The sequence below is a fragment of the Dendrobates tinctorius genome, unplaced genomic scaffold (genome assembly GCF_039654945.1).
Source record: "Dendrobates tinctorius isolate UK_male_01 unplaced genomic scaffold, ASM3965494v1 ptg000035l, whole genome shotgun sequence".
Classification (NCBI taxonomy): Eukaryota; Metazoa; Chordata; class Amphibia; order Anura; family Dendrobatidae; genus Dendrobates; species Dendrobates tinctorius.
In genome coordinates, this window is record NW_027361703.1 from 33,553,419 (window position 1) to 33,577,535 (window position 24,117).

Sequence of the window (24,117 nt, forward strand, 5' to 3'; positions counted from 1 at the left end):
GATGGTTTAGGGAATCCTGCATTGAGAAGGGGGTTGGACACGATGACCCTAGAAGTCCCTTCCAACTCTAACATTCTATGATTCAATAATTCTATGACCAGCATGACCATATAGACGGCTTAGATGGGTTGATCCTACTGACAGATTCCCTTTAATATGTTCAACTTCTGTTCTGTAGCATACAGCTTTCAGAAGAGACTACATGATCAATGTATTAGGATTTCTTTAAAAGGGTAAGTGTCAAATGTATGTGCACACACTGCGGATTGGTCTGCGGATTCTTATCTGCGGAACCGCTAACAAATCTGCATGTAAATCAGCATCAAAAACGCATGAAATCTGCACAAAAAGGCGTGGAATTTCCACTGAGTTTTCTGCCAAGAGATGCAGAATCCACGTAGACATTTGCGCAAGCAAATCCGCAACGTGCGCACATAGCCTTACTGCTCTCCTGTTGTACCCTAAGCTGTTCCCTCCCCCAGGAGGCCTGGGAAAGAAATGCTAGTGTACAAACACAAGACAGACCGGAATAACAAAAAGCAACTAACTTTCCAAACACCCAACCAAATGTATAAAAAGAGGTATATAGGGAAGGGTAGAAAAGTACAAGCTCAATGAGAATAGAACAATGAGGAATTCATGCACCCAAAAACAGAACACAACATTCTCCAGCAGCAACAATGATCTCCAACAACGGCACAGCAACTCCAGCGAACAAGGAAGTAAAGTTTCACTGGCGAGGAAGAGGTGTGGCCAGATTTTATACAGACAGGGAATGACCATGTCAGGAGCAGCTGTGAGATGGAGCTGAATGTTTCAAAGCAGCATAGAAAGGGTTGTAAACCTCTTCAACATCAAAGGAAACAAAATCCATTTAATATGGGAGTCTAAACACGCAGGATAAATTGAACATCTGCGATTCACACTATGTAATGATTTTCTAACCCCAGAGCTCCCAGGACGACGTGACATACCGGAGCGGCATTTGAAGGTACCAGGCAGTGCTGATCGCAATCTGAAGAAACCAAAATCAGACAGGAATGCGCAATGTACAATCCAATGTAGCACAAGTTTAAAATACTATTTCTGAGGTATGCAGGGGCATGTCTGAGAATATTAAGGGGTTGTAGGACGCCAATTCACATGATGTTAAATGTGATGGGCATGATTTATAAGCAAAAAAAACTTGTGACAGGTTTCTGTTAAAGGAAATCTGTAAGCAGGTATTTTTTCTATGCAATCTGAGGACAGCACGAAGGTGATGTTAAAACACAGATTTGAACTATGTGTCACATGTCAGGCTGTGTGCTATTGTGTACTTACACTGAACATTTTATCACCTGGACTGCTCACTGTCTATAAAGAATGTAAATACAGAGCCTGAAGTGGTTGGGGGTTAGCTTTCTCAGCTCTGCTGCATTCTTAACATCTAAGAACTCTGATTGTATTACATCTACTGCACCCAGTAAACTGAAAAGTGATTCATTGTTGGATTCAGGGTCTCTTTGCCTACATTATGCTGCTCTCAGATGAAGTAGGACAAACCTACTGGCAGATTCCCTTTAAGAGGAAAAAAAAACAGAAGTTAAAAATTTTAACACCAGTCACGAGGCCTCAATTGTCCTGTTCTCTACAGAAGACTGCTCAGCAATATCATTGGCATTGGTTTTCTTGAAGTAAATCTAAAGTTTTACTTCTTTTCAGTTTCAAGTGGGGTGAACTGGGTACAGTATAGAGGAAAGAATGGTCTGTCTCCCTCTTTTCATGCTTTCAAGGCGTTGCAGTGAAAGAAAAGAATATGATAAGTCTTTCTGTCAGTTTGTACTAATAAGAGAGACTGTATCTTTGTGGTAACACAAGGTGTCCTTGAATCACTGGAACAAAACACTTTCATTCTGAACGTTACATGTATTGAACAACATTGGCCAGTAAATGCAATAATGCTCAGATAGCTGACCCCAATACAAGTGAAGATGAAGAAATACTGTTGTTACAAACAAATTACTCTTTAATTGTTAAACGTCCTTTAAAAAAAAGTCCAACATTTTTTTTTTTAAGGATTTAAAAGAAAATGTAGCCACATAAAGTCAATGGTTACACTACAAAAAACTATTTTCAGATATTGCACGACTACTATTCAGGCGTTGTTATTCATTACTTGCCATTATGTAGCATTTGCTTTCATTACAATGAATATCATCCTTTATATTCATAAACCACTCAAAATAAGAGTGTTCAGGTACTAGAACTAGGACATTTAAGCAAATGTTATGAGCAGCTATCCCCTTGCTAATAAAGAAAACTCAACTTGGCCGATATTGTAGCGAGACCTGTCGTTACATTACAGTCTGCTCAAAAAATGAGCACCTCCTATTAACACAGAACATAAGCAAGAAGAAGTCTATACATCCATAATGCCTACACCTTAAATACGTATGTAGAAACCCAACATCTTCTTTATTCAACAAGCCTCAAACTACCCTCCAAAATAGTGAAGTCACAGCTTCCTCTAAACACTTATTACTTAAGGAGTGGGCTGAAGGATGGATCATCACAACAATATAGATCACTTGTCTTGGTGGCTGGGTAGGTTAACGAAATACTCATAAAAGTTAGTGTTATGCAAAAACAAGTTGTTGCGAAAAGAATCCAACACATCTACCTTGATCCCTACATCTGGCAACAACTTTTTTGGCATGTAGTCATTTCAGGCCCATTGGGCCATGCGAGATGCCACAGTCGCTATTTACAGCAGCATCTAAGCGGTTAAACAGCCACGTGATCACGTTCAATGATATACACAATTTTGTGGGCAAAAGTAAACCTAAATGTAAGTTTTTTCCACTGTAGTCCTGTGGGTGATGATAATAATATGAGAACAGCTGAGAAGTGATCTTTACAGAAGTATCAACCTCTTGTAAACTTCCACGCAATAACTTCTCTCAGACCTTAAAAAAGTAAATAAATTTAATCTGTTAAATATCAAGAGAATATATCGCTTCATATGTAGAAAAGTAGTCCACTGGCCACTGGCCACTGGCCACATGATTCAGACTTAGGCTATGTGCGCACGTTGAGTATTTGCTTGCACAAATTTCTGCAAGGTTTCTGCATCTCCGGGCAGCAAGAACTCTGCTGCAAAAATGCAGGTTTTTGTATGTGTTTTTGTATAGTAATGAAGGCTTTTTTGAGCTAAATAAAGATATTTAAAAAAAATAGTTTTGTGATGCAATTTCTTGGCTCAACACCACCTGTTTTATTCAGATGCAGTGTGGCATCAGGGTAATGGGATTCGGGCTTGGTGTCAGCAGCTGTCATTGACACCAAGCCCTAGGTTTAGTAATGAAAAGGTGTCAGCCCGACACCCCCATTACTTAGCCGATAAGTAAACACAAAACTTACACACACATTGTCACCAGCCTATATAGGAGCATTAACATAACAAACCTACATAGGCTGTAACCAAATAGCAACTGTTTACTTTAAAGAAAAAAAAAATGGAAAAAAAATGTGTGGGCTCCCGCATAATTTTAATAACCAGCAGAGGGAAAGCTGACCGCTGAGGGCTGATGCTAATATTCTGGGAAGGAGCCAATTGCCATAAGAGTTCCCAGGCTATTAATATCTGCTCACAGCTGTTCGCTTAACCTTTACTGTCTAGTTTACAGGGGGACCCCAGAAAAAAAATTGACATGGGGTCCCCCTATAAATTCTGACTGGCAAAGGTTAGGCAGACAGCTGCGGGCTGATATTAATAGCCTAGGAAGGGGCCATTAAAATTGGTTCCCTCCTGGACCAAAATCATTAGCGCTCAGCTGCCTCAGAAAAGGCACATCTGTAAGATGCGCCAAATCTGGCACTTAGCCTTGCTCTTTCCACTTGCCCTGTAGCGGTGGAAAGTGGGGTTCATATTTGTGGGATTGAAGTCATCTTTGTATTGTCAGGTGACATCAAGCCCACAGTTTAGTAATGGAGAGGCGTCTATATCCATTAGTAACCCCATAGTGTTATAAAAACAGACCCCCAGAATAAAGTCCTTTATTTGAAACAATGACAGACTCCTTTATTGAATTAAACCATACTCACCGAACGCCTAATCCACATCTCCTGCAACAAATCTAAAATAATAAACCACAATATTCCTCACCTGTCCGCCGAGAAGATAATCCATAATGTCCCACAACATTAAGTTCTCATGCTGCGGTGGTGCCGTAAGTGAAAGCACCGAAGCTGATGAACTCCAGTGACCTCTCTCACGGCAGCTCAGTGATACACTGACAAAAGGTAATCGCTCCTGCAGTGTATCGCCGGCGGCTGGGTAGAGCAGTCTCATCCCCCGATGGGACTGTTCTACACGCGAGATTGCCGTGGGACATTCTGGATTATGTGGACTACAGCGGACGAGTATATGGTGGTTTATTATTTTAAATTTTTTCCAAGGAGACAAGGGCATCGGGGTTTGGTGTTAGGTGACTAATTATTTTTATTTTTATTTGAATTATTTTACTTTTTTTTTTAAACTGTGTGCACAGGTGCCGAATGATGAGACTACGTCTCCCATCAGTGGCACCTGCTGTCACTGTTATTATCATTGACAGCAGTAGACTCATCAGCCCACGCCTGCTCACCTGCGTTAAGCTTTTTACTGCAGGTCACCGCTGCAGGTCACAGTCAGAGCTGCGAGATCACGCTGAATCTGACAGCATGTCCCCACAGCGCTCAGAGGACTGACATTCTTACCAGCGGTAGCGTTACCGCGGGTCATGCTGACATCTGACAGCATGACCCCGCAGTACTCTGGCCAGCGGTAACGTTACCAGCCGGTAAAAACGCAAACAAAAAACTCAGCAAAGCCACAAACATTTTTATAATTGCATTTTGGCTGCGGATCTGACTGACTCAATTGAAGTCAATGGGTGAAAAACGCTACAGAAATGCACAAAGAATTGACATGCTGCAGAAAAAAATGCACTGCAAATACTCAAAGGAAATTTACTGATCATGTGCACAACACTTCAGGATTGTCATGGAATTAGCTTGTATAAGGATTCCATAGCATTTTTTGGCCCTTTTCCACGTGGGAAAACGCATCAAAAACATACTGTTTGCACACAGCCTTACAGTCCCAGGACTGCAGTATTCTGCATCCTTCACTTAATCCACAAGCTGACCCTAGCCAACATATATTTCACTGCTATTTTGTGTCCGCTGCCTGAAACATGTCATCAGATGTTTTGCAGACAGTGAGCTAGAACTAACACACGTGCCGTTTCGGGAATTCATGCTTTTTCTTTATGCTGAGGTCACAATTCTAAACCAAGTCTACCACCTCAGTTCACTGCAATATATTGAATAAACACAGAAAAATCAAATATCTGATATGAAAACGGGTCCCAAAGCCAAAATTCACAAAAAACGAAAAAAGACTTTCAAATCTATTCTATAATCCCTTAAAATTATTCTTATACAGGGAACCAAGACACCACTATCCAAAATGCCTAAAAAATAGTGCAAACTACTTAATAGTGTAGATGTGCTAGCATCATGGGCCATACCAGAGCTGACTGGGATTCCAAAAAAAAATGTCCTGGGACAGAAAATATGATGGCACAATTCACATACCCTTGGGCTACAGAGCCTACCAGAGGAAAGGCAAACTGTGAATAAAATATTGCATAGACAATAAACTAATCTATTAATACCTTACCTATTCTAAAAACAAGGTAACATAAGAAAGGGAGATGGGCTAACTCGCCATATTATGACCATACAAGAGATTATCTGCACTTCAGTGATCTCCTGTTATTCCCTACACTACAATAATATGATAAGATATACAGAATAAGAGACAATTAACATAGGGAAGGCTCTCCAGGACATGGAGCTTCTGCACAAATCAATAAGCCAAGCAGTACAATGGCTTTCAAAAGTATTCACCCACCTTTGGCTTTTTTTCTGGAACACGAGAATCGCCTTAACGTTGCTTCCAGGTACACATGAATTGGCCAATTTATACGCTAAGCATTCTCAATTTTTCATATTTCTAATGCAGTTATGCAGGTCAACTTTCATATTTCATGTTTGCAAGCTATGGCGCTACAGAGTGCTGCCTTATTTATTTGATTAAAAATTAGCATGTACATACATATTCAGCCCTAAAAATTTCTGGTGCAAAACAATTACCTTCTTAAGTCACATGTTTAGGGAAAGGAAGTGTCACCTGGTCTGTTAGGCTACTTTCACACATCAGTTTTTGTGCATCAGGCGCGATGCGGCGAAAAGTGTAAAAACCGGATCCGGCGCCTGTTGCCACCGGATCCAGTTTTTTCCATATAGAGTTTCATTATTGCCGCATTGCGCCGGATGCCTATGCGGCGTATCCGGTTTTTGCTGGATCCGGCAAAAACAGCCGGTCCGGCGTCTGGAAAAAACGTTACATGTAACGTTTTTTGTCTGCGGTAAAAAAACGGATGACGCCGGATCCGGCGACATACGTTTTTTTAATAATGGTAGTCTATGGCCGCCGGATCCGGCGGCATCCGGTTTTTGCCTGATTCCGGCGCCGGATCCGGTTTTTGCACTGAGCATGCTCCAAAAAGTATCAAATTTGGGGAAAAACACCTGCCAATCTCCACCCACCCTATAGGAAAGGTAGAGAGAGGGCATTCATCACCCTTAATGCAGAGGAGAAAGAGCTACTGGAGACACACACAGCCACTGGATTCTGCCACATATACACCAGCCAGCCAGACATCCAGCAACCAACTGGATTTTTGACAGCCATCCACTATTGGACCTCCAGCGAGCAGGAGTTTGAGTGTGAGTATAAAAATTTTCTTGCAAGCATAGGTTTTCGTTTTGTCTGTGTGACTGCCGATGCCTGCGCACCCATGCCCGTCACAGCCAGCGACTGTCTTGCCGCCTTCCCAACTAAACTTGTCACCACCATGACCCCCACAAACGCCACTTGAACCCTCTGCCGCAGAACCCCCATCACTGCTGTCACTGCTCGCCACCACGCTGGAGTCCCATGCTGTACCTGCTGCTGCCTGCCCAGCATGTATATGTATATATACACACACACACACACACACATGTATGTTGTTTATACATTGTACTATTGTTTTTAAAAAGTTTCAGGTGTGGTCATCAGTGTGGGGAGGGATTCTAATTATGAAGGACAGTGTGAAGTAGTTTGCGTGGGTGGGTGGGTGAATTTATGTGTAAATACTGTAGGGGGAGGTACTGTATATACTCGTGTATACGCCAAGATGTTACTCCCATTTTTGGTGCTAAAAGTCCCCCTCTTGGCTTATACACGGGTCATCTCCCTGTGGGTCAGAGGGGGAGCAGGGGTGTCACAGATCATCCTGCTGTCATATCTGTAGCCTTGCTTGCTTCTCCACTGTCTCCCTTCCTGTCTTCAGTGGTAACGTTACCATTCCTGAATCTGTGCGTTGCAAGCATAGTGATATCCACCTTTCCTGGGTCCATTGCTGCTCACTGCGGTCTCTGCTGCATCCTCAGTGGGTACGTTGATGTGAGAAGTGCGTGTCCCCCTCTGCTGGATGAACAGTCACTGACACAAGAAGTGGCAGACAGGGGCGATGGACCCACAATAGGTTTTTTTTTTTTTTTTGGCATATGGGGGCATATTCTATGGAACAGCATATGGGGCCATAGTGTATGGATTACACATTGGGCTTATGTGTTCCCAATTTTTGGGCCGGTGCGGCTTATACACGAGTATATACATAGTAATTTTGCGATGGTTTGTTGTCCAAGCTGCATTTTATAGGGTGGTGAGAGTGGAATTCAAAAAATCTTATTTTTTACTATTTTTGTTGTTTTGTTTGATTGTAAAAATAAATGTTGCACACAGCACAAATCTAAACTACATCGTGCTTTTTTCATGCAGGAACTTGCCCAGGACACTACTGCAAAATCCTAATTTGCAACCCATATTGTAATTATACAGGCCTGAAAGCTTTGAATATGGTTAGTGTTGTAGGTAACAATTGTTTTCATTACAGAATTTCAGCCAGACATGTCTTCTTCTGGGAGCCCTCCCTCACATCGCCAGCGAAATGAGGTATTTTTTTTTTTTTTTTTATTGCCAGAACATTCTTGGTACACATAACCCTATATATGCATTCTTGTTTAATAGGAAGCTGAACCAGAGGGTCTCTCAGAAGGAGACGGACGTAGCGGAGAAATGCCTGGAGTGGGCTCCCCGCATGTAAGTATCTCTGCATTAATTGCACTAAAACATGTTCTTACACATCACTGGACCTAAAAACAAGATCAACATAACAGCATTTAATTTTCCTTTTCTTCTTTTTTTTTCATTATAGGCTTCTGAATCTGTGGCTCGTCCGAGAGTTCCTCAAAGTGCCTCCCAGAGTCGTCGGCAACCACGCCGGGGCGGTCGCCATAGAGTAAGGATTTTTTTTTTTAGGACTTTTATAAGGTTTGTACATAATGCTGTGATTGTTATGTTTACCTTTTTTGTCTTTAAACAGGCTTCACAGCGTGCTCACGATTCCGACAGTGAGGATGTGGCTATTGATGTGGACCTCTTGATTGATATGGTGAGAGATCGTGAGCCGCTCTGGAATATGGCGGACCGCTTCCATGCAGATGCTAGTGTTACTAGACGACTCTGGGAGGAAGTGTGCCATGCTGTGGTATCTAACTGGGAGGAACTCCATTCTCGGGCACAGAAAGAACAGCGTAAGTATTCACATTTCAGTAATGTTTCCGGATGTATTGTGCTTGATCCTAATCATTTTGTGTTTTCAATTTTCAGGGGAAAGAGTTCAGTTGCGGTGGCGGTCAATGCGGGATCGCTTCAAGAAGGAGTTCAACAAAGAGATGCAGGCTCCCAGCGGATCAAGAGGACGCAGGAGCCGCTATAAGTATTCTGAAGCCCTGTCATTCCTGAGATCAACTATGGTGACAAGAAGGTAAACATTCCTACCAGAAGTGACTAAATAAAAAATGGTCAAATGTGTAATCTTTTTTTTTGCAGCCAGGGCTAATGAATATCATGATATTAATGTCTATTTTTTTCTACTTTTTTCAACAGCACCTTCAGCAGCACGCGGGAGCCTGCATTGAACCCTTCTGGAGCGATCCCCCAGGAGGCCGTCACCATGGACCACAACATACCCAACCCCTCTGCACCCTCCCTGCCTTCCCTTGTGTGTGATCCCTCAGCCCCATCCACCTCTGCTGGAGCATCTGTGCAGGCTTCATTACATGAAGCTGCTGTTGACGAGGTAGGCTTTCCTTTACCTCAGCCCTCTGACACAGCTGCCCTCTATAGAACACCTTTGAGTTCTGGGCGGCTGCGTCAGCGGGGTCAGGAAAGGCAGTTTGCTGCAGAGTTTATGAATCCACATGCATCCTTTCAAAACGCTATGAAAGTCATGACCCAGCAAATGTCTGCTGGGTTCAATCTTGTTACTAGAGAGGTGCTTGATTTAGGCACGCGTGTTGAAAGGATGCATCTAGATGCAAATAAAGCGCCGCATCATTCTTTTTTCAAAGCTGTGATTGAGCGGCTGGACAACCTAACTCCTGAACAGCAGCTGCATGTAATGCAAGCATGCCAGGTGGCCTTAGCACAGGTGACATCAGCAGCCCCTCCAACCGGCCCAGTAGATGCTCCAGGCCCGGTCCTTCCTACCCCTCCTGTACCATACCATTTTCCCCAGTACCAACCTCCTGCCCCTTTCCAGTCTGCTTCCCCGTACCAGTTCCCAACTGCATCCGTGCCTCCACTCCCTTCCCAACCTACACTCCCTTCCCAATACATACAGTCTCCTTCCACATCCCAAATTCAACCGTCCTTCACCCACAGTTTAGTTTCCCCCCCGTCTATTGTTTTCTCCACCCCTTCATCAGCTTTATCCACCCCTTCACCTTCTTTCTCCATTCCTATACCTTGTCCTTTGCTATCTGACCCCTCACAAACTACATCCTCCCATAACACCCCTGTTGAAGTGGTCCAAACTGAGAGCCCCTCCAAAACTATTTCCGATACACATTACACCAATCTTTAATGTGTTTTGTTGTTACCAATAAAAAAGTTTTATTACAAAAATATAAAAGAAAAAATTCCAGCTAAAGCTGATAAAAATAAAAAAAAAATTTCAGTCTATCAAATGTTTTTGTTTCTTTTACTGTTAATATTACATGGCGATGTATAAAACTCAATGAGTGTGAGTGTGTGAGTGATTGTGTGAGAGTAGGTGTGTGTGAGTATGTGAATGTATGGGAGTGTGTGTACAAGAACATGTATGAGTAACGTACGTGTGTGGCGGTGGGGGGAGGCCTGCTGGTGGGCAGTACTGTGGAAGGTCCTTGGATACCGCTTTATAGCCCCTATATTATTTTCTACACACCACACTACATGATTTAGTAGAAAGTTTTTTACTAAATGATAATTTTTGTTCAATTTTAAAAGAGCTTTGTCAGGAATTTAAAAAATGGGAATATTTTGGTACAAAAAATAGGTAGTAAAACAATATAGAATACTGATACAAAGGTACTAATACTTTACCAAAATTGAAGCTAACAAGGTAAAGTAACTTAAACCACAGAAATGGTTTGGTACAACAAGGTAAAAAATTGGTTTTAACATCTCAAACCATGTCATCCTGCCATTCAAGTCTACCTTCAGGTGACATAAAGTACTCGGCAAATGTGTCCCTCATTCTGGACACTGCTAGAGTACTTCGCACATTAGCACTGCGATAATCATGCAATGTGGTTTCAACATCATTGTCTTCGATGGCAATCTGTTCCTTACTAATAACCAAATTGTGTAGCACAACACATGCTTTTACCACCTCATCCACATTTTCTGTTTTCAAGTTAATTGCGGTCAACAGTACTCTCCATTTAGCGGTAAGAATTCCAAACGAACACTCCACCATCCGCCGTGCTCGTGTCAGGCGATAGTTGAACACTCTTTTTGTTGGTGTCAAGTCTCTGCTTGCGTATGGCTTCAGCAGGTGTTCTGACAGTTGAAACGCTTCATCACCTACGCAGACAAATGGCAGTGGTGGCCCAGAAGTTTGAGGAAGTGGTCTTGGAGGTGGGAATTGGAATGTGTTTCCGTACAAATTACGTCCCATTGCTGAAATTTTAAAAACTTGTGAGTCATTGGAGCATCCATAGGCCCCAATATCCACCGCAACGAATTTGTACTTGGCGTCTGCAATCGCCATCAGGACTACTGAGAAATATTTTTTATAATTAAAAAACTCAGATCCCGATCCTGCTGGTTTAGTGATCCTGATATGCTTGCCATCAACTGCACCCAGGCAATTCGGAAACTGACAGATGCTGTAAAATTGGTCAGCTATTTCGAGCCACCTCTCTGTTGTGGGCTGTGGGATAAACTCTTCATGTAGACTGTCCCACAATGCGCGGCATGTGTACTTGATGATACCTGATAATGTTGAAATCCCAATCCTATACTGGTACTGTAGCGACGAAAGCGATTCGCCTGTTGCAAGGAATCTGTGGGAAAAGTTAAAAAAATAATTAATGCAAAATAACTGCAACAACAGGAGGAGACACATTTCCAGTATACTGAAGTCTGCTTTGAAGGACAAAGAATAACAATTGCTTACCGGAGAGTGACCATCAAACGCTCCGGTGGTGAGATGGAGAAGCGGCAGTAGGTGTCACGTCTCCGGATCAGTTCTCCAACCCTGTCCAGCAAAAAAATCAAAAGTTTCCACTTTCATCCTCGTATAATGAAAAAACTTCTCTGGATTTCCTCGCAACGACAGATATAACGTTGCAAACACTCCCAGTGTCAGCCTCTGTGCAGTTATAGGGTGAATCCAGAAACGACGTCGGCGCAGACGCATGATACGCTGCCTTCGTCGCTCCTTCGCCATGACAATTGCTGCCAAAGAATTGGCCTCAAAAGTGAAATCAATGTAAGCCTGAGCGATGTTCCCAATAATGGCTTCCATCTTGCTCCAAAACAACAACCTCTCAACAGGGTGTATACCATGGTATATATAGGATTTTCTGTAAATGCCAGTAGCCAATGGTGGCTTTTGGGCGTTTTTTTAAAAACTGGATCCGGCAAAAAAACGGACAAAACTGATGGAAAAACTGATGCACCGGTTCCGTTTTTTTGCCGGATCCGGCATAATCCGTTGACCGGATCCGGCAAAAAAACGGAACCGGTGCATCAGTTTTTTCACATGTTATGCCGGATCCGGCAATGCGGCACGGCGCCGCATCGCGCCTGATGCACAAAAACTGATGTGTGAAAGTAGCCTTAGTATACACACACCTTTCTGAAAGGCCACAGAAGCTGATTCACCACTGAGCAAGAGTCACCACTAACCAATCAACACCATGAAGACCAAGGAGATCTCCAAACAAGTCAGGGACAAAGTTCTAGAGAAGTACAAGTCAGGGCTGGGTCATTAAAAAAATATCCCAATCTCTGTTGATCCCCTGGAGATAAATCAAATCCATTATCAAATGGAAAGAAAAAAAAGGTACCAAAACAAACCTGCCAAGAGAGGGCCGTAACAGTAATTTGGATCAGGGGTGTCCAAATTTTTACATGCCACTGAAATCAGGCATTTGGTCTCTGTATCGAGGCTATGTGAATCTTGTGCCATCCTTTATTCTGGTCCAAGGCACTCCCCTGCATCGTTGTATTCCTCACTGATCCTGGCCCACTGACTGCACTAACTGTAAATTGTTATCCAAAGCCTGGACAACCCCTTTAACACCTTTACACCCTAAGGTGGTTTCCACGTTCTTGACCATGCCATTTTTTTATTTTTTTTTTACAATTCAGTCCAGTGTCACTTTATGAGGTAATATCTCTCAAACGCTTTCTTGGATCCTGCTGATTCTGAGATTGCTTTTTCGTGACATATACTTCACGATAGTGGTAAAAATTTCTTTATCATGATTTTAGTTTGTGAAAAAAAACAGAAATTTGGTGAAAATTTTGCAATTTTCTAACTGACTTCTTATGCCCTTAAATCAGAGAGATAAAATAGTTAATAAATAACATTTCCCACATGTCTACTTTACATCAGCACAATTTTTTAAACAATTTTTTTTTGTCTAGAAGTTAATGATTAAAAGTTGACCAGCAATTTCTCTTTTTTCCAACAAAACTAGTTTTTTTTTGTTTTTTAAGGGACCACATCATATTTGAAGTGACTTTTAGGGGTCTTTCTGACAGAAAATACCCCAAAAGGGACACCATTCTAAAAACTACACCCCTCAAGGTGCTCAAAACTACATTCAAGAAGTTTATTAACCCTTTAGGTCCTTCACAGAAATTAATGGAATGTGGAAGGAAAAAAATAAACATTAACTTTTTTCACTAAAATTTAACTTTAGACTCAAATCTATATATAGAAAACTGAATGTATGTATGTGTGTATCACCAACCAATCACGAAGCATCTTTCATTTCACCAGAGCTGTTCAAAAGAAGCTGGGCTGTGATTGGTTGCTATAAGCAAGTTTTCCCATTTGACAACACCTCAGCAGACACTGACATGGTGGGAGAAATCTAGCATGCCTGGGAACTTAAGCTCCCAGCCATTGTCTGCCCCCCCCAGAAAGGAGCACAGCGCACATGACAGAAATGAATCCCCCCTCCCGTGCCCATGAACACATCACATATCCTCCATCTCGTAGGCGCATCTTCCCTCTTAAAGGGATCATTAGAATGGAAGTCAGAGCAAATCCATCCAGCGCTTTGGTTTTGACCCCAGGCCTCTCTCAAAGGGATCCCCAGTATGGAAGTTAGGACCGTTCCACTCAGCTCTGTGGTTCTGACCCCAGGGTCTCTTAAAGGGATCATTGGTATGGAAGTTAGGGCAAATCCACTCTGTGCTTTGGTACTGACCCCAGGCTCTCTTACAGGGATCTCCTGCATGGAAGTTAGGGTAAATCCCTCAGCGCTCTGATTCTCACCCCAGGCTTCTATTAAAGGGATCATTGGTATGGAAGTTAGGACCGTTCCACTCAGCGCTCTGGTTCTAACCCCAGGCTGATGGGATGATGTGGGATATTAGGGGTAGTAGTCCGGTGGCTCTGACTGACGGGATGATGTGGGATATTAAGGGGAGTAGTCCGGTGGTTCTGGCTGACGGGATGCTGTGGGATATTAGGGGTCGTAGTCCGGTGGCTCTGGCTGACGGGACGATGTGGGATATTAGGGGTAGTAGTCCAGTAGGTCTGGCTGACGGGATGTGGGATTTCATAGTGAATGTGGCTATGTGGAGTGGGCGGGGCTCTACACTCAGAGATATATATATTTTTTTTGTTATAACTAACCGTAGTTAGTTACTATGCCCGGGCAGCGCCGGGTTCTTCAGCTAGTTTTTTATATTTTCACAAGGATATCAGGAAGAAATGGACCCCAAAATTTGCAGTACTATTTCTCCTGAACATGCCGATACCCCATATATGGGGGAAAACCACTGTGTGGGAGCACAGCAGAGAGAGATCGGAAAGCGGCATTTGACTTTTCGAATGTAAAATTTACTGGAATAATTAGCGGATTGCATATCGCGTCTGGAGTGCCCCTGATGTGCCTGAACAGTGGAAACCCCCCACAAGTGACCACATTTTGGAAACTAGACCCCTCAAAGAACTTATCTAGATGTGTGGTGAGCACTTTAAACCCCCAAGTGCTTCCCAGAAGTTTATAACGTAGAGCCGTGGAAATGAAAGAAAAAAAACATTTCTCAAAAAATGATCTTTTAGCCCCCAATTTTTTAATTTTCCCAAGGGCAACAGGAGACGTTGGACCCAAAAGTTGTTGTGCAATTTCTCCTGATTTGTGGGAGAAAAATACTGTTTAGGTGCACGTCGGGGCTCGGAAGGGAAGGAGTGACATTTTGGAATGCAGACTTTGATGGAATGGTCTGCGGGTGTCATGTCGCGTTTGCAGAGCCCCTGATGCGCCTAAACAGTGGAAATGCCCCACAAGTGACCCTATTTTTGAATTGATCTACTGTTTGCTGGTATGTGAATTTTATAATGTAATGGCATACGTAAGTAGTGTAGAGTGCATCAGGTTGGTATACATGAGTAGTAATATCCCTAAACTTGGGTACAAGAAAAAAAAAAAAAAAAAAAAAGAAGTATGCCATCCTCATCACCTTCACAAGGTATGTCTGGGCAATAAATACAATGCTTTATTCTCCCCCTGGGAACTGCAAGTCATAGAATCATAGAATCGTAGAGTTGGAAGGGACCTCCTGGGCCATCTGGTCCAACCCCCTGCTCAAAGCAGGATTCGCTAAATCATCCCAGTCAGATGTCTGTCCAGCCTCTGTTTGAAGACTTCCATTGAAGGAGAACTCACCACTTCTCGTGGCAGCCTGTTCCACTCATTGATCACTCTAACTGTCAAAAAGTTTTTTCTAATATCTAATCTGTGTCTCCTCCCCTTCAGTTTCATCCCATTGCTTCTAGTCTTTCCTTGTGCAAATGAGAATAAAGTTGATCCTTCTACAATGTGACAGCCCTTTAGATATTTGTAGACAGCTATTAAGTCTCCTCTCAGTCTTCTCTTTTGCAAACTAAACATTCCCAAATCCTGCAACCTTTCCTCATAAGACAGGGTTTGCAGACCGGTCACCATTCTGGTCGCTCTTTTCTGAACTTGCTCCAGTTTGTTGATGTCTTTTTTAAAATGTGGTGCCCAAAACTGGACACAATATTCCAGATGAGGTCTGACCAAAGAGGAGTAGAGGGAAATAATGACTTCACGTGATCTAGACTGTATGCTTCTGTTAATACATCCTAGAATTGCATTTGCCTTTTTTGCTGCTGCATCACACTGTTGACTCATATTCAGTCTGTGATCTATTAGTATACCCAAGTCTTTTTCACATGTGCTGTCACTTAGCCCTATTCCTCCCATTCTGTATATGCTTTTTTCATTTTTATTGCCCAGATGTAGTACTTTGCATTTCTCCCTGTTAAAAATCATTCTGTTAGTTGCTGCCCACTTCTCCAGTTTATTTAAATCTTTTTGAATCCTCTCTCTCTCTTCTCTAGTATTAGCTATCCCTCCTAGCTTTGTGTCATCAGCAAATTTAATCAGATTACCCTCAATTCCTTCATCTAAATCATTGATAAAGATGAACAATACAGGGCCCAGGACAGAGCCCTGTGGTACCCCACTGGAGACATTCTTCCAACTGGATGTGCAGCCATTTACGACCACTCTTTGGGTCCGATCACTAAGCCAGTTATGAATCCACCTAACAGTTGCCTTGTCCATTCCATACTTAGTCATTTTTTCAATAAGGATTTTATGAGAGACTTTGTCAAATGCTTTGCTGAAGTCAAGATATACTATATCTACAGCATTTCCTTGATCCACCCAATCAGTGATACCGTCATAGAAGGAAATTAAGTTAGTCTGACATGACTTATTAGTTACAAACCCATGCTGACTCTGTTTAATCACTTCATTCTTATCCAGGTATTGACATACATGTTGTTTAATAATTTGTTCAAAGATCTTTCCTGGTATAGAAGTCAGACTCACCGGCCTATAGTTGCCTGGGTAAACCTTCTTCCCCTTTTTGAAGATAGGAACAACATTTGCTCTTCTCCAGTCTTCTGGCACTTCTCCTGTTCTCCAAGAATTTTCAAAGATTATGGAGAGGGGTTCAAAAATTTCTTCTGCTATCTCCTTCAGTACTCTGGGGTGTAATTCATCTGGTCCTGGAGACTTGAATTCATTTAGGTTAGCTAAGTGTTTCCTTACTATCTTTCTGTTTATAGATATCCTGGATTCTTCTATTCCCTTAATAGGACAGTGAATAACAGTTGATGTTACATTTCCTTTCTCAGAGAAAACAGATGCAAAATAGGAATTTAAAAGTTCAGCCTTCTCAACATCCTGTCTTACCATTTCATCATTTTCATCCTGTAAAAATCCTATAGCATCTTTGACTTTTCTTTTACTTTTGACATATCCCCAAAATTCTTTATTATTGCTTTTGACATCTCTTGCAAGCCTCAATTCATTTTCAGCTTTAGCTAATCTGATTTGTGCCCTGCAAGTTCTGCAAACAGCATTATATTCTTCTTTAGATATGCCTCCCTCTTTCCATTTTATAAACATTTTTTTCTTCCTTTTTAGCATGTGCTTAAGTTCTGTGTTCATCCATCCTGATTTCCTTAAATGCTTCCTATTCTTCCCTCTTTTTGGAATTGTTAACAACTGTGCTTTGAGAATTTCATTTTTCAAGATTTCCCATCCTTCCTGGACATTTTTGTCTTTAAGGATATCCAGCCATTGGATCCCTCCAATTCTCTTTCTGAAACCCTTAAAATCTGCCTTTCTGAAATCTAACCTTGACGTCTGAGTCTTCACAGGTCTTCCGCCTCTAGTTATCCAAAATTCTAAAATAGCATGGTCGCTACCTCCTAGGGTCCCAGCCACTTTTACCTCCTCAACCATTTCCTCCCTGTTTATGAGGATTAGATCCAAGGTAGCAGTTCCCCTTGTTTTCTCCCCTACCTTTTGGAAGATAAAGTTGTCAGCAAGAGAGGATAAGAATTTCCTTGACCTGTTAGTTTTGCCTGAGAGAGATTTCCAACAAATGTCTGGATAGTTGAAATCTCCCATGACAACTATGTCATATTTTTTGGAGAACTTGGCCATTTGATGCATAAAGAGTTCATCCATATCTTCAGCTTGCACAGGCGGCCTGTAGTAAATGCCTACAATGGTGTCCTTTCCATTGTTCTGTCCTTGTATTCTTACCCAAACAGTTTCCACAGAACTTCCAGTCTCTGAAGCTTCAATCTCTGTGCAGATATACGCGTTTCTAACATACAATGCGACACCTCCTCCTCGTTTATCAAGTCTGTTTTTTGCAAATAAGTTGTATCCTTCTAGTCTTGTATTCCAATCATGTGTATCGTCCCACCAAGTTTCAGTGATTCCAATGACGTCATATTTCTTTTCCTGTGTTAGTAGTTCCAATTCTCCTTGTTTGTTGCCCATGCTTTGTGCATTAGTATAGAAACATTTTAGATTGTGGTTTCTCTTTCTCCAATATTTTTATTAATTAGATTCTTTTGTCTTTGTTCTTGCCTTCCACTTCTAATAGCAGAGTTCTCAATAGCATTTGTCAGGTGTATGGCTTTTTCTGGTCTTTTGCTTCCCTTCCCATGTTGTTCTAGTTTAAAGCTCTCCTTACAAGTGTAGCAAGGCGACTTCCAAATACATGCTTTCCAGTCTTCGTAAGGTGCACCCCATCTCTAGCATGTAGTCCATCGTATAAGTAATTCACTCCGTGATCCAGAAATCCAAATCGTTGCTGACGGCACCATCGACGTAGCCAGTTGTTCACCTGCAGAATCTTATTCCACCTACTTGTTCCATGGCCATCCACTGGGAGGATGGAAGAGAAGACCACCTGCGCTCCCTGTTCTTTCACTTTCTTGCCTAAGTCTTCAAAGTCTCTGCAGATGGTTTCCAGGTCATTTCTTGCGGTGTCATTTGTCCCCACATGTAGTAGCAGGAATGGGTAGTCATCTGTAGGTCTGAAGAGTCCTGATATCCTGTCAGACACATCTTTAATTTTTGCACCTGGAAGACAGCACATTTCTCTTGAAGTTATATCCGGTCTGCAGATAGTGGCCTCTGTTCCTCTCAACAGGGAATCCCCCATGACCACCACTCTCCGTTTCTTCTTCACAACATTTTTCTTTCTCCATCCAGGAGGACTCTGAGGGCGTACAAGGTTGCTGTTTGTTGGCAAAGTCTTATACTGATGTATTTCTTCATCGTTTTCCTGCGTGAGAGCCTGGTACTGGTTTCTGAGCAGTATGGGTGCTGACTGCCTCCTGATCCTCCTGCTTCTCTGGGTCACATGTCTCCATTCCTCTGTTTCTTCAGGTGCACTTCAAATTTCTTCTCTTTCTGTAACATGAAGAGATAATTCTGCTCTGTCCAAGAACTCTTCACCTTCCTTAATGATCTTTAACGTAGCTAACCTCTCTTCGAGATTTTGCAACTTTTCCTCCAACAGGGACACAAGCTTGCATTTGTGGCATGTGAAGTTTGGCTTTTCCACTGGTAAATCTGTGAACATGTAGCAAGAAATGCAGCTCACCAAATGGCTCCTGGCCTCTTCCATCTTGAGATTTCTTAAAAACGATGAAAAATGAGGTTTTCCGATTTCCTCTTTTCAGCTGCAACGGCCAAAACCCAGTGATGGTTGAGCTCGCGGAGACTCTTCACCTATCCCAGAAGGCACTGGGAATATGCAAATGATCTCCTCAAGACTCTTCCCCTCAACTAAGTCAACTAACTGTTGTATGCCCTCTCTTTTTTCAATTTCTCAAGTGCTTTTCTGTTATGATTAGGTCACCGAGGAGGAAAACAAGAGCAAGCTAAGCCACAGAAAACCAGAGAGGTTGGTAACTAAGCAGATTGCAGACCCCTGATCCTATCCACACAACTAGCAGTAGCCGTGGAGCGTACCTAAGATTATTCTAGACGCCTCGACACAGCCGGAGGACTAAATAAGCCTAAAGCAAGAAAAGGGGAAATCTAAACTGCCCCAGAGCAGACCCCAAAGGAATAGATAGCCCCCAAACATATACTGTTGGTGAGACAAGATGAAAACACAAACACAGGTAGGAAAATAGGCTGAGCAAGTGTGGGGCCCACACTAACTACAAAGAACAGGAAAGGAAAGATACTGTCTGCAATCACGCCAAAAAACCCTGCAAAAATGTCCAACACTTCTGATAGCAAAAAAAACCCTGAAGTCACTAGACTTCACCCACTATATCAGCACTCTGGCATATTCTGAAAACAGAGCAAAAAGAGGCCAATCTAATAAGGGACAAAAAGCAAACTGGCACAAACAGCAACATAAGGATGTAAATTCAGCACAGCCCCAGCCGGGGCTGGCTGACCACACAAAACTGAATAGAAAAAACAAATCAAATGTGAACAATAGCAAAGAACACTTAGCTTGAGAATGCAGGGACTGAACTGGAAACTAAGACCTCAGGAGGCAGGAAAAATCACCAGCAGGGATAGAGGAAGTTGGCTGTCTTAAATTCAGTCAGAGACTCCACATGTCCAATCGTCGTCCTCATTATCAGGTGGCAGGTCTCTTAATTAGATCAGCTTCATTACCTCCTGCAACCACCAGAGGGAGCCCGGAAAGAGAACTCACGACTCCTCTGTCAGCACAACCAGCTCCACCACCCTCACCAGCAACCAGAGGTAGACCAGAAAGTGAATTCACAACACTTTCCCCATGGTTTTTTCATTTTCTCCACCATAAACCATTTTCTTCAACAGTGTTCACACAGGAAAAGGATTTGCCTGGGGAAATGCAGAGTGATAATGTAAACTCCTCATTACGTATTACCTGCCTAACCCAGGAAGAAGTGCAGAACCGCCTTAGTAAGATTAAAATTGATAAATCACCAGGCCTTGATGGCATTCACCCTCGGGTATTAAAGGGAGTTAAGTAATGTGATAGACAGGCCTCTATTCCTTATATTTAAAGACTCTATAGAAACAGGGTCTGTTCCTTTTGATTGGCGGCAAGCAAATGTGGTACCAATATTCAAAAAGGGGTGTAAAAGGGAACCTGGAAACTATAGGCCGGTAAGCTTAACATCTGTTGTGGGTAAAATTTTTGAAGGGTTTCTAAGGGATACCATTATGGATTATCTCAATGTTAATAAAATGTTTAACTCCATATCAACATGGATTTATGAAGGATCGCTCTTGTCAAACTAACCTGATCAGCTTCTATGAGGATGTAAGCTCTCAAATGGACCAAGGAGAATCATTGGATGTCATTTATCTCGACTTCTCTAAAGCATTTGACACTGTCTCACATAAAAGATTGGTAAGTAAGATGAGAAAGCTTGGGCTAGGGGAAAATATGTGTAGATGGGTAGATAGCTGGCTTAGTGATAGAAAACAAAGAGTGGTTATTAATGGTGCATACTCAGATTGGGCCACGGTTATTAGTGGGGTACCACAGGGTTCTCTATTGGGCCCCCTACTATTTAATATATTCATTAATGATCCAGAGGATGGCTTACACAGTAAAATATCAGTATTTGCAGATGATACAAAACTATGTAAGGTAGTTAACACAAAGGAGGACAGTTTTGCAACTACAGACAGATTTGAGTAAATTGGAGAATTGGGCTGAAAAATGGCAAATGAGGTTTAACACAGATAAGTGTAAGGTTATGCACATGGGAAGGAGAAACAAATGCTACAATTACTTACTAAATGGGAAACTGCTGGGGAAATCAGACATGGAAAAAGACTTAGGCATCTTAGTCAATAAGAAGCTAAATTGGAGTGCCCAGTGTCAGGCAGCTGCCACCAAAGCAAATAGGGTCATGGGATGCATTAGAAGAGGTCTGGGGACACGAGAAGAAAACATAATTCTCCCTCTGTACAAATCACTCGTAAGACCACACTTGGAGTATTGTGTGCAATTTTGGACACGGTGCTCAAGAAAAGACATTACTGAACTTGAAAGGGTTCAAAGGCGGGCTACTAAAATGATAAATGGAGTTGGTTCACTACAATACCCAGAAAGGTTATCAAAATTAGGTCTATTCACTCTAGAAAAGAGAAGACTTAGGGGAGACCTAATATATATGTACAAGTATATCAGAGGGCAATACAGAGATCTCTCCAATTAACTGTTTGTACCAAGGACTGTGACAAGAACAAGGGGGCATTCTCTTCGTTTGGAGGAAAGACAATTTCTGCACCAGCATAGAAGAGGGTTCTTCACGGTAAGAGCAGTGAGGCTCTGGAATTCTCTTCCTGAGGAAGTGGTGATGGCCAACTCACTGAATGAATTTAAGAAAGGAATGGATGCTTTTCTTGTGAGTAACAGTATAGAAGGTTACGAATAGCATAATATTATAGGTAGATGATTGACCCAGCTTAGGGGAAGGAATTTTTTTCCCTATGGAGAAAATTGGCTTCTACTCTGTGGGTTTTTTGCCTTCCCCAGGATCAACAATGCAGAACAGCTGCACTAAAATTAGGCTGAACTAGATGGACATAAGGTCTTCCTTCAGCCTTCAAAACTATGTTACTATGTACGTTACAAGAAAAGTGAAACCATTCTATGGGGCATTCTTCATTATCACAACCAATCATTTCACCATATGAAACTTGGTTACACAGGCAATAGGTCGGCTCGTTGGGATCAATCGGAAGATCGGCAGGTGATGCTTCTCTTTCAGCTTTATCTTTTGATCTATTTTTCTTCTTTGATGTTTTTGGCTTCTTTTCTTTGGGTGTTCCTGATGTAAGGTCACCATGGTCATGATTAATGGTGGCATTTTCCCGATTTTCATTGTTCCTCTGCCTCCTTGATCTTTTATTGCTGGCTTTCTCAGTCTGTGAGAGCGTTTCGTTTATAGACTTATCTTGGGCGTTCTTGCTGCTGTTACTTGTACTGTAATTTAGATCCTAGCATGTTTCAAACAGTTCCACATGACTGTCCACTTGTCTTGTCCTGTTTTCAACTAGTTCCACCGTCTGGCTAACTATTTGTATTTTGTCGTCACCCAATTCTTGGCTGCGAATAAGTGCTCTCTGAATGAAATGCAGAAGGCGCCGCTTCTGTATTGCATCAGATTCGTGTCTGAATTTTTCATAGTAGTCGTCCAGCTCTTTCAGGATCTCCTGGTACTTGGCGTCTATCTCCCGCATCAGGGACACATTTCTCTGCAGGTCGAACGGCAGCGACTCAATGGAGTCCTGGTAATCCTCCACGTAGGTGACCATGGGCGCCTGCTCGCTGTTGGCCGGGCTCAGCATCTTGTACCGCTCCAGCCTGTGGATGCCAGCACCTCCTCCCGGAGACGAAAAACAAAGGAGAAGCCCCACCAAGAGCGGCGGGCCAAGCACACGAGCCTCGGGGCTGGGCATCCAGCCTCCAGAACGGCGAAGAACTCCGGGGGGCTCAGCAGCTGATTGAATGGCTGTCTATCTGGATGAGGATGGCATTTTTTTTTTTTTATATACGTGAGTAGTGTAGTGTTCGTCAGATTGGCATACATGAATTGTGTCAGTCAGAAATTAATTTAGTAGTCCACGGATGTGTGGTACAGTCTGAAGCATTATTTCATACATAGACCAGTTTTGTCGGGGCATGTGTCGCAGTGATAAGTGTTGTCCTTGCGTATCCCCCTTTTGTAACACACTCGGCACCTTTTTTGCGACCTTTCTTTTTTTGTGGTTTGGGGGACCTCCCCCTGGATATGTTGGCCTGGTAAGGTACAAGCACTTTCAGTTCCGGAAGTACTGGGGCCTGCTCCTTCCTGACCTCCAAAGATTAGGACCTTGATCACTACCTCCTGGAACTGAAGGTACAAGATACTGGTCTGTCCTGCACATCAAGATAGCACAAAAGTGTTGTCCATTGCCTTCTGCATGATGTGCATGATCAGTTTCTTGTACCACACCTTGATCTTTCTCATGGAACTGTACGGCTGGAGGACTTGATCAGTGAGATAAACTCCCCCATGTTCTTATTGTACCCCAGTACACACTCTGGTTTGCAGACCTGTGTAAAGGTACCTTGTACAGTGCTGGGGGTGCTGCCATCACCATGTATGCGGGTCAAGAAAAGGACATCCCTCTTGTACTTCACCACCAACATATTTTCGCTACACTGGGCCCTGGTTTCACCCTTCCTGAGCAGCTGCCCACTTAGCGTGTTAGGGAGGTCTCTCTGATTTTTGCAGATAGCACAGCAGGCTGCGGTAGCTCGCGCAGAGAGGGACTTGAACAGTGGGACACTGGTATAAAAGTTATCTACATAGAGGTGATAGCCTTGATCCAGCAGTGGGTGCACGAAATCAAATGCATTTTTCCCACTCACTCCCAAGACAGGGGAGCATTTAGGGGATTCAATCAGGAAGTCCTTCCCTTCATAAACCCTAAACTTGTGGGTGTACTCTGAGGTACTCACACAGCTTGAATAGCTCAATTCCATACCTGGCCCTCTTATTGGGAGGGTATTGCCGGAATCTGAACCTCCCCATGAAATGGATTAGG

The 24,117-nt window shown here is 42.6% G+C and overlaps 2 protein-coding genes and 1 pseudogene across 3 annotated transcripts in view; 1 reads left to right on the forward strand and 2 right to left on the reverse strand.

Annotated features, from left to right (window-relative positions):
• The window catches only part of AASS (aminoadipate-semialdehyde synthase), a 99,999-nt gene that overhangs the window by 61,554 nt on the left and 14,328 nt on the right, over window positions 1-24,117 (reverse strand). The window lies entirely within an intron of this gene.
• LOC141087806 (uncharacterized) lies at window positions 8,135-10,490 on the forward strand. The gene is made up of 5 exons (XM_073573652.1): window positions 8,135-8,239; window positions 8,355-8,733; window positions 8,810-8,966; window positions 9,089-9,454; window positions 10,472-10,490. The coding sequence occupies exons 1-5, from the start codon at window positions 8,216-8,218 to the stop codon at window positions 10,488-10,490; spliced, it is 945 nt and encodes a 314-aa protein (XP_073429753.1). The 5' UTR covers window positions 8,135-8,215.
• LOC141087807 (inhibitor of growth protein 1 pseudogene) lies at window positions 10,579-23,535 on the reverse strand (annotated as a pseudogene).

What these genes read in the sequence shown, in the direction of transcription:
- LOC141087806 (XM_073573652.1), top strand. Translation starts at nt 8,216, where the DNA reads ATGCCTGGAGTGGGCTCCCCGCAT. An exon ending in TCGGGCACAGAAAGAACAGC is followed by an intron (nt 8,734 to 8,809) that starts GTAAGTATTCAC and finishes TTCAATTTTCAG; the next exon opens with GGGAAAGAGTTCAGTTGCGG. An exon ending in TCAACTATGGTGACAAGAAG is followed by an intron (nt 8,967 to 9,088) that starts GTAAACATTCCT and finishes TTTTTTCAACAG; the next exon opens with CACCTTCAGCAGCACGCGGG.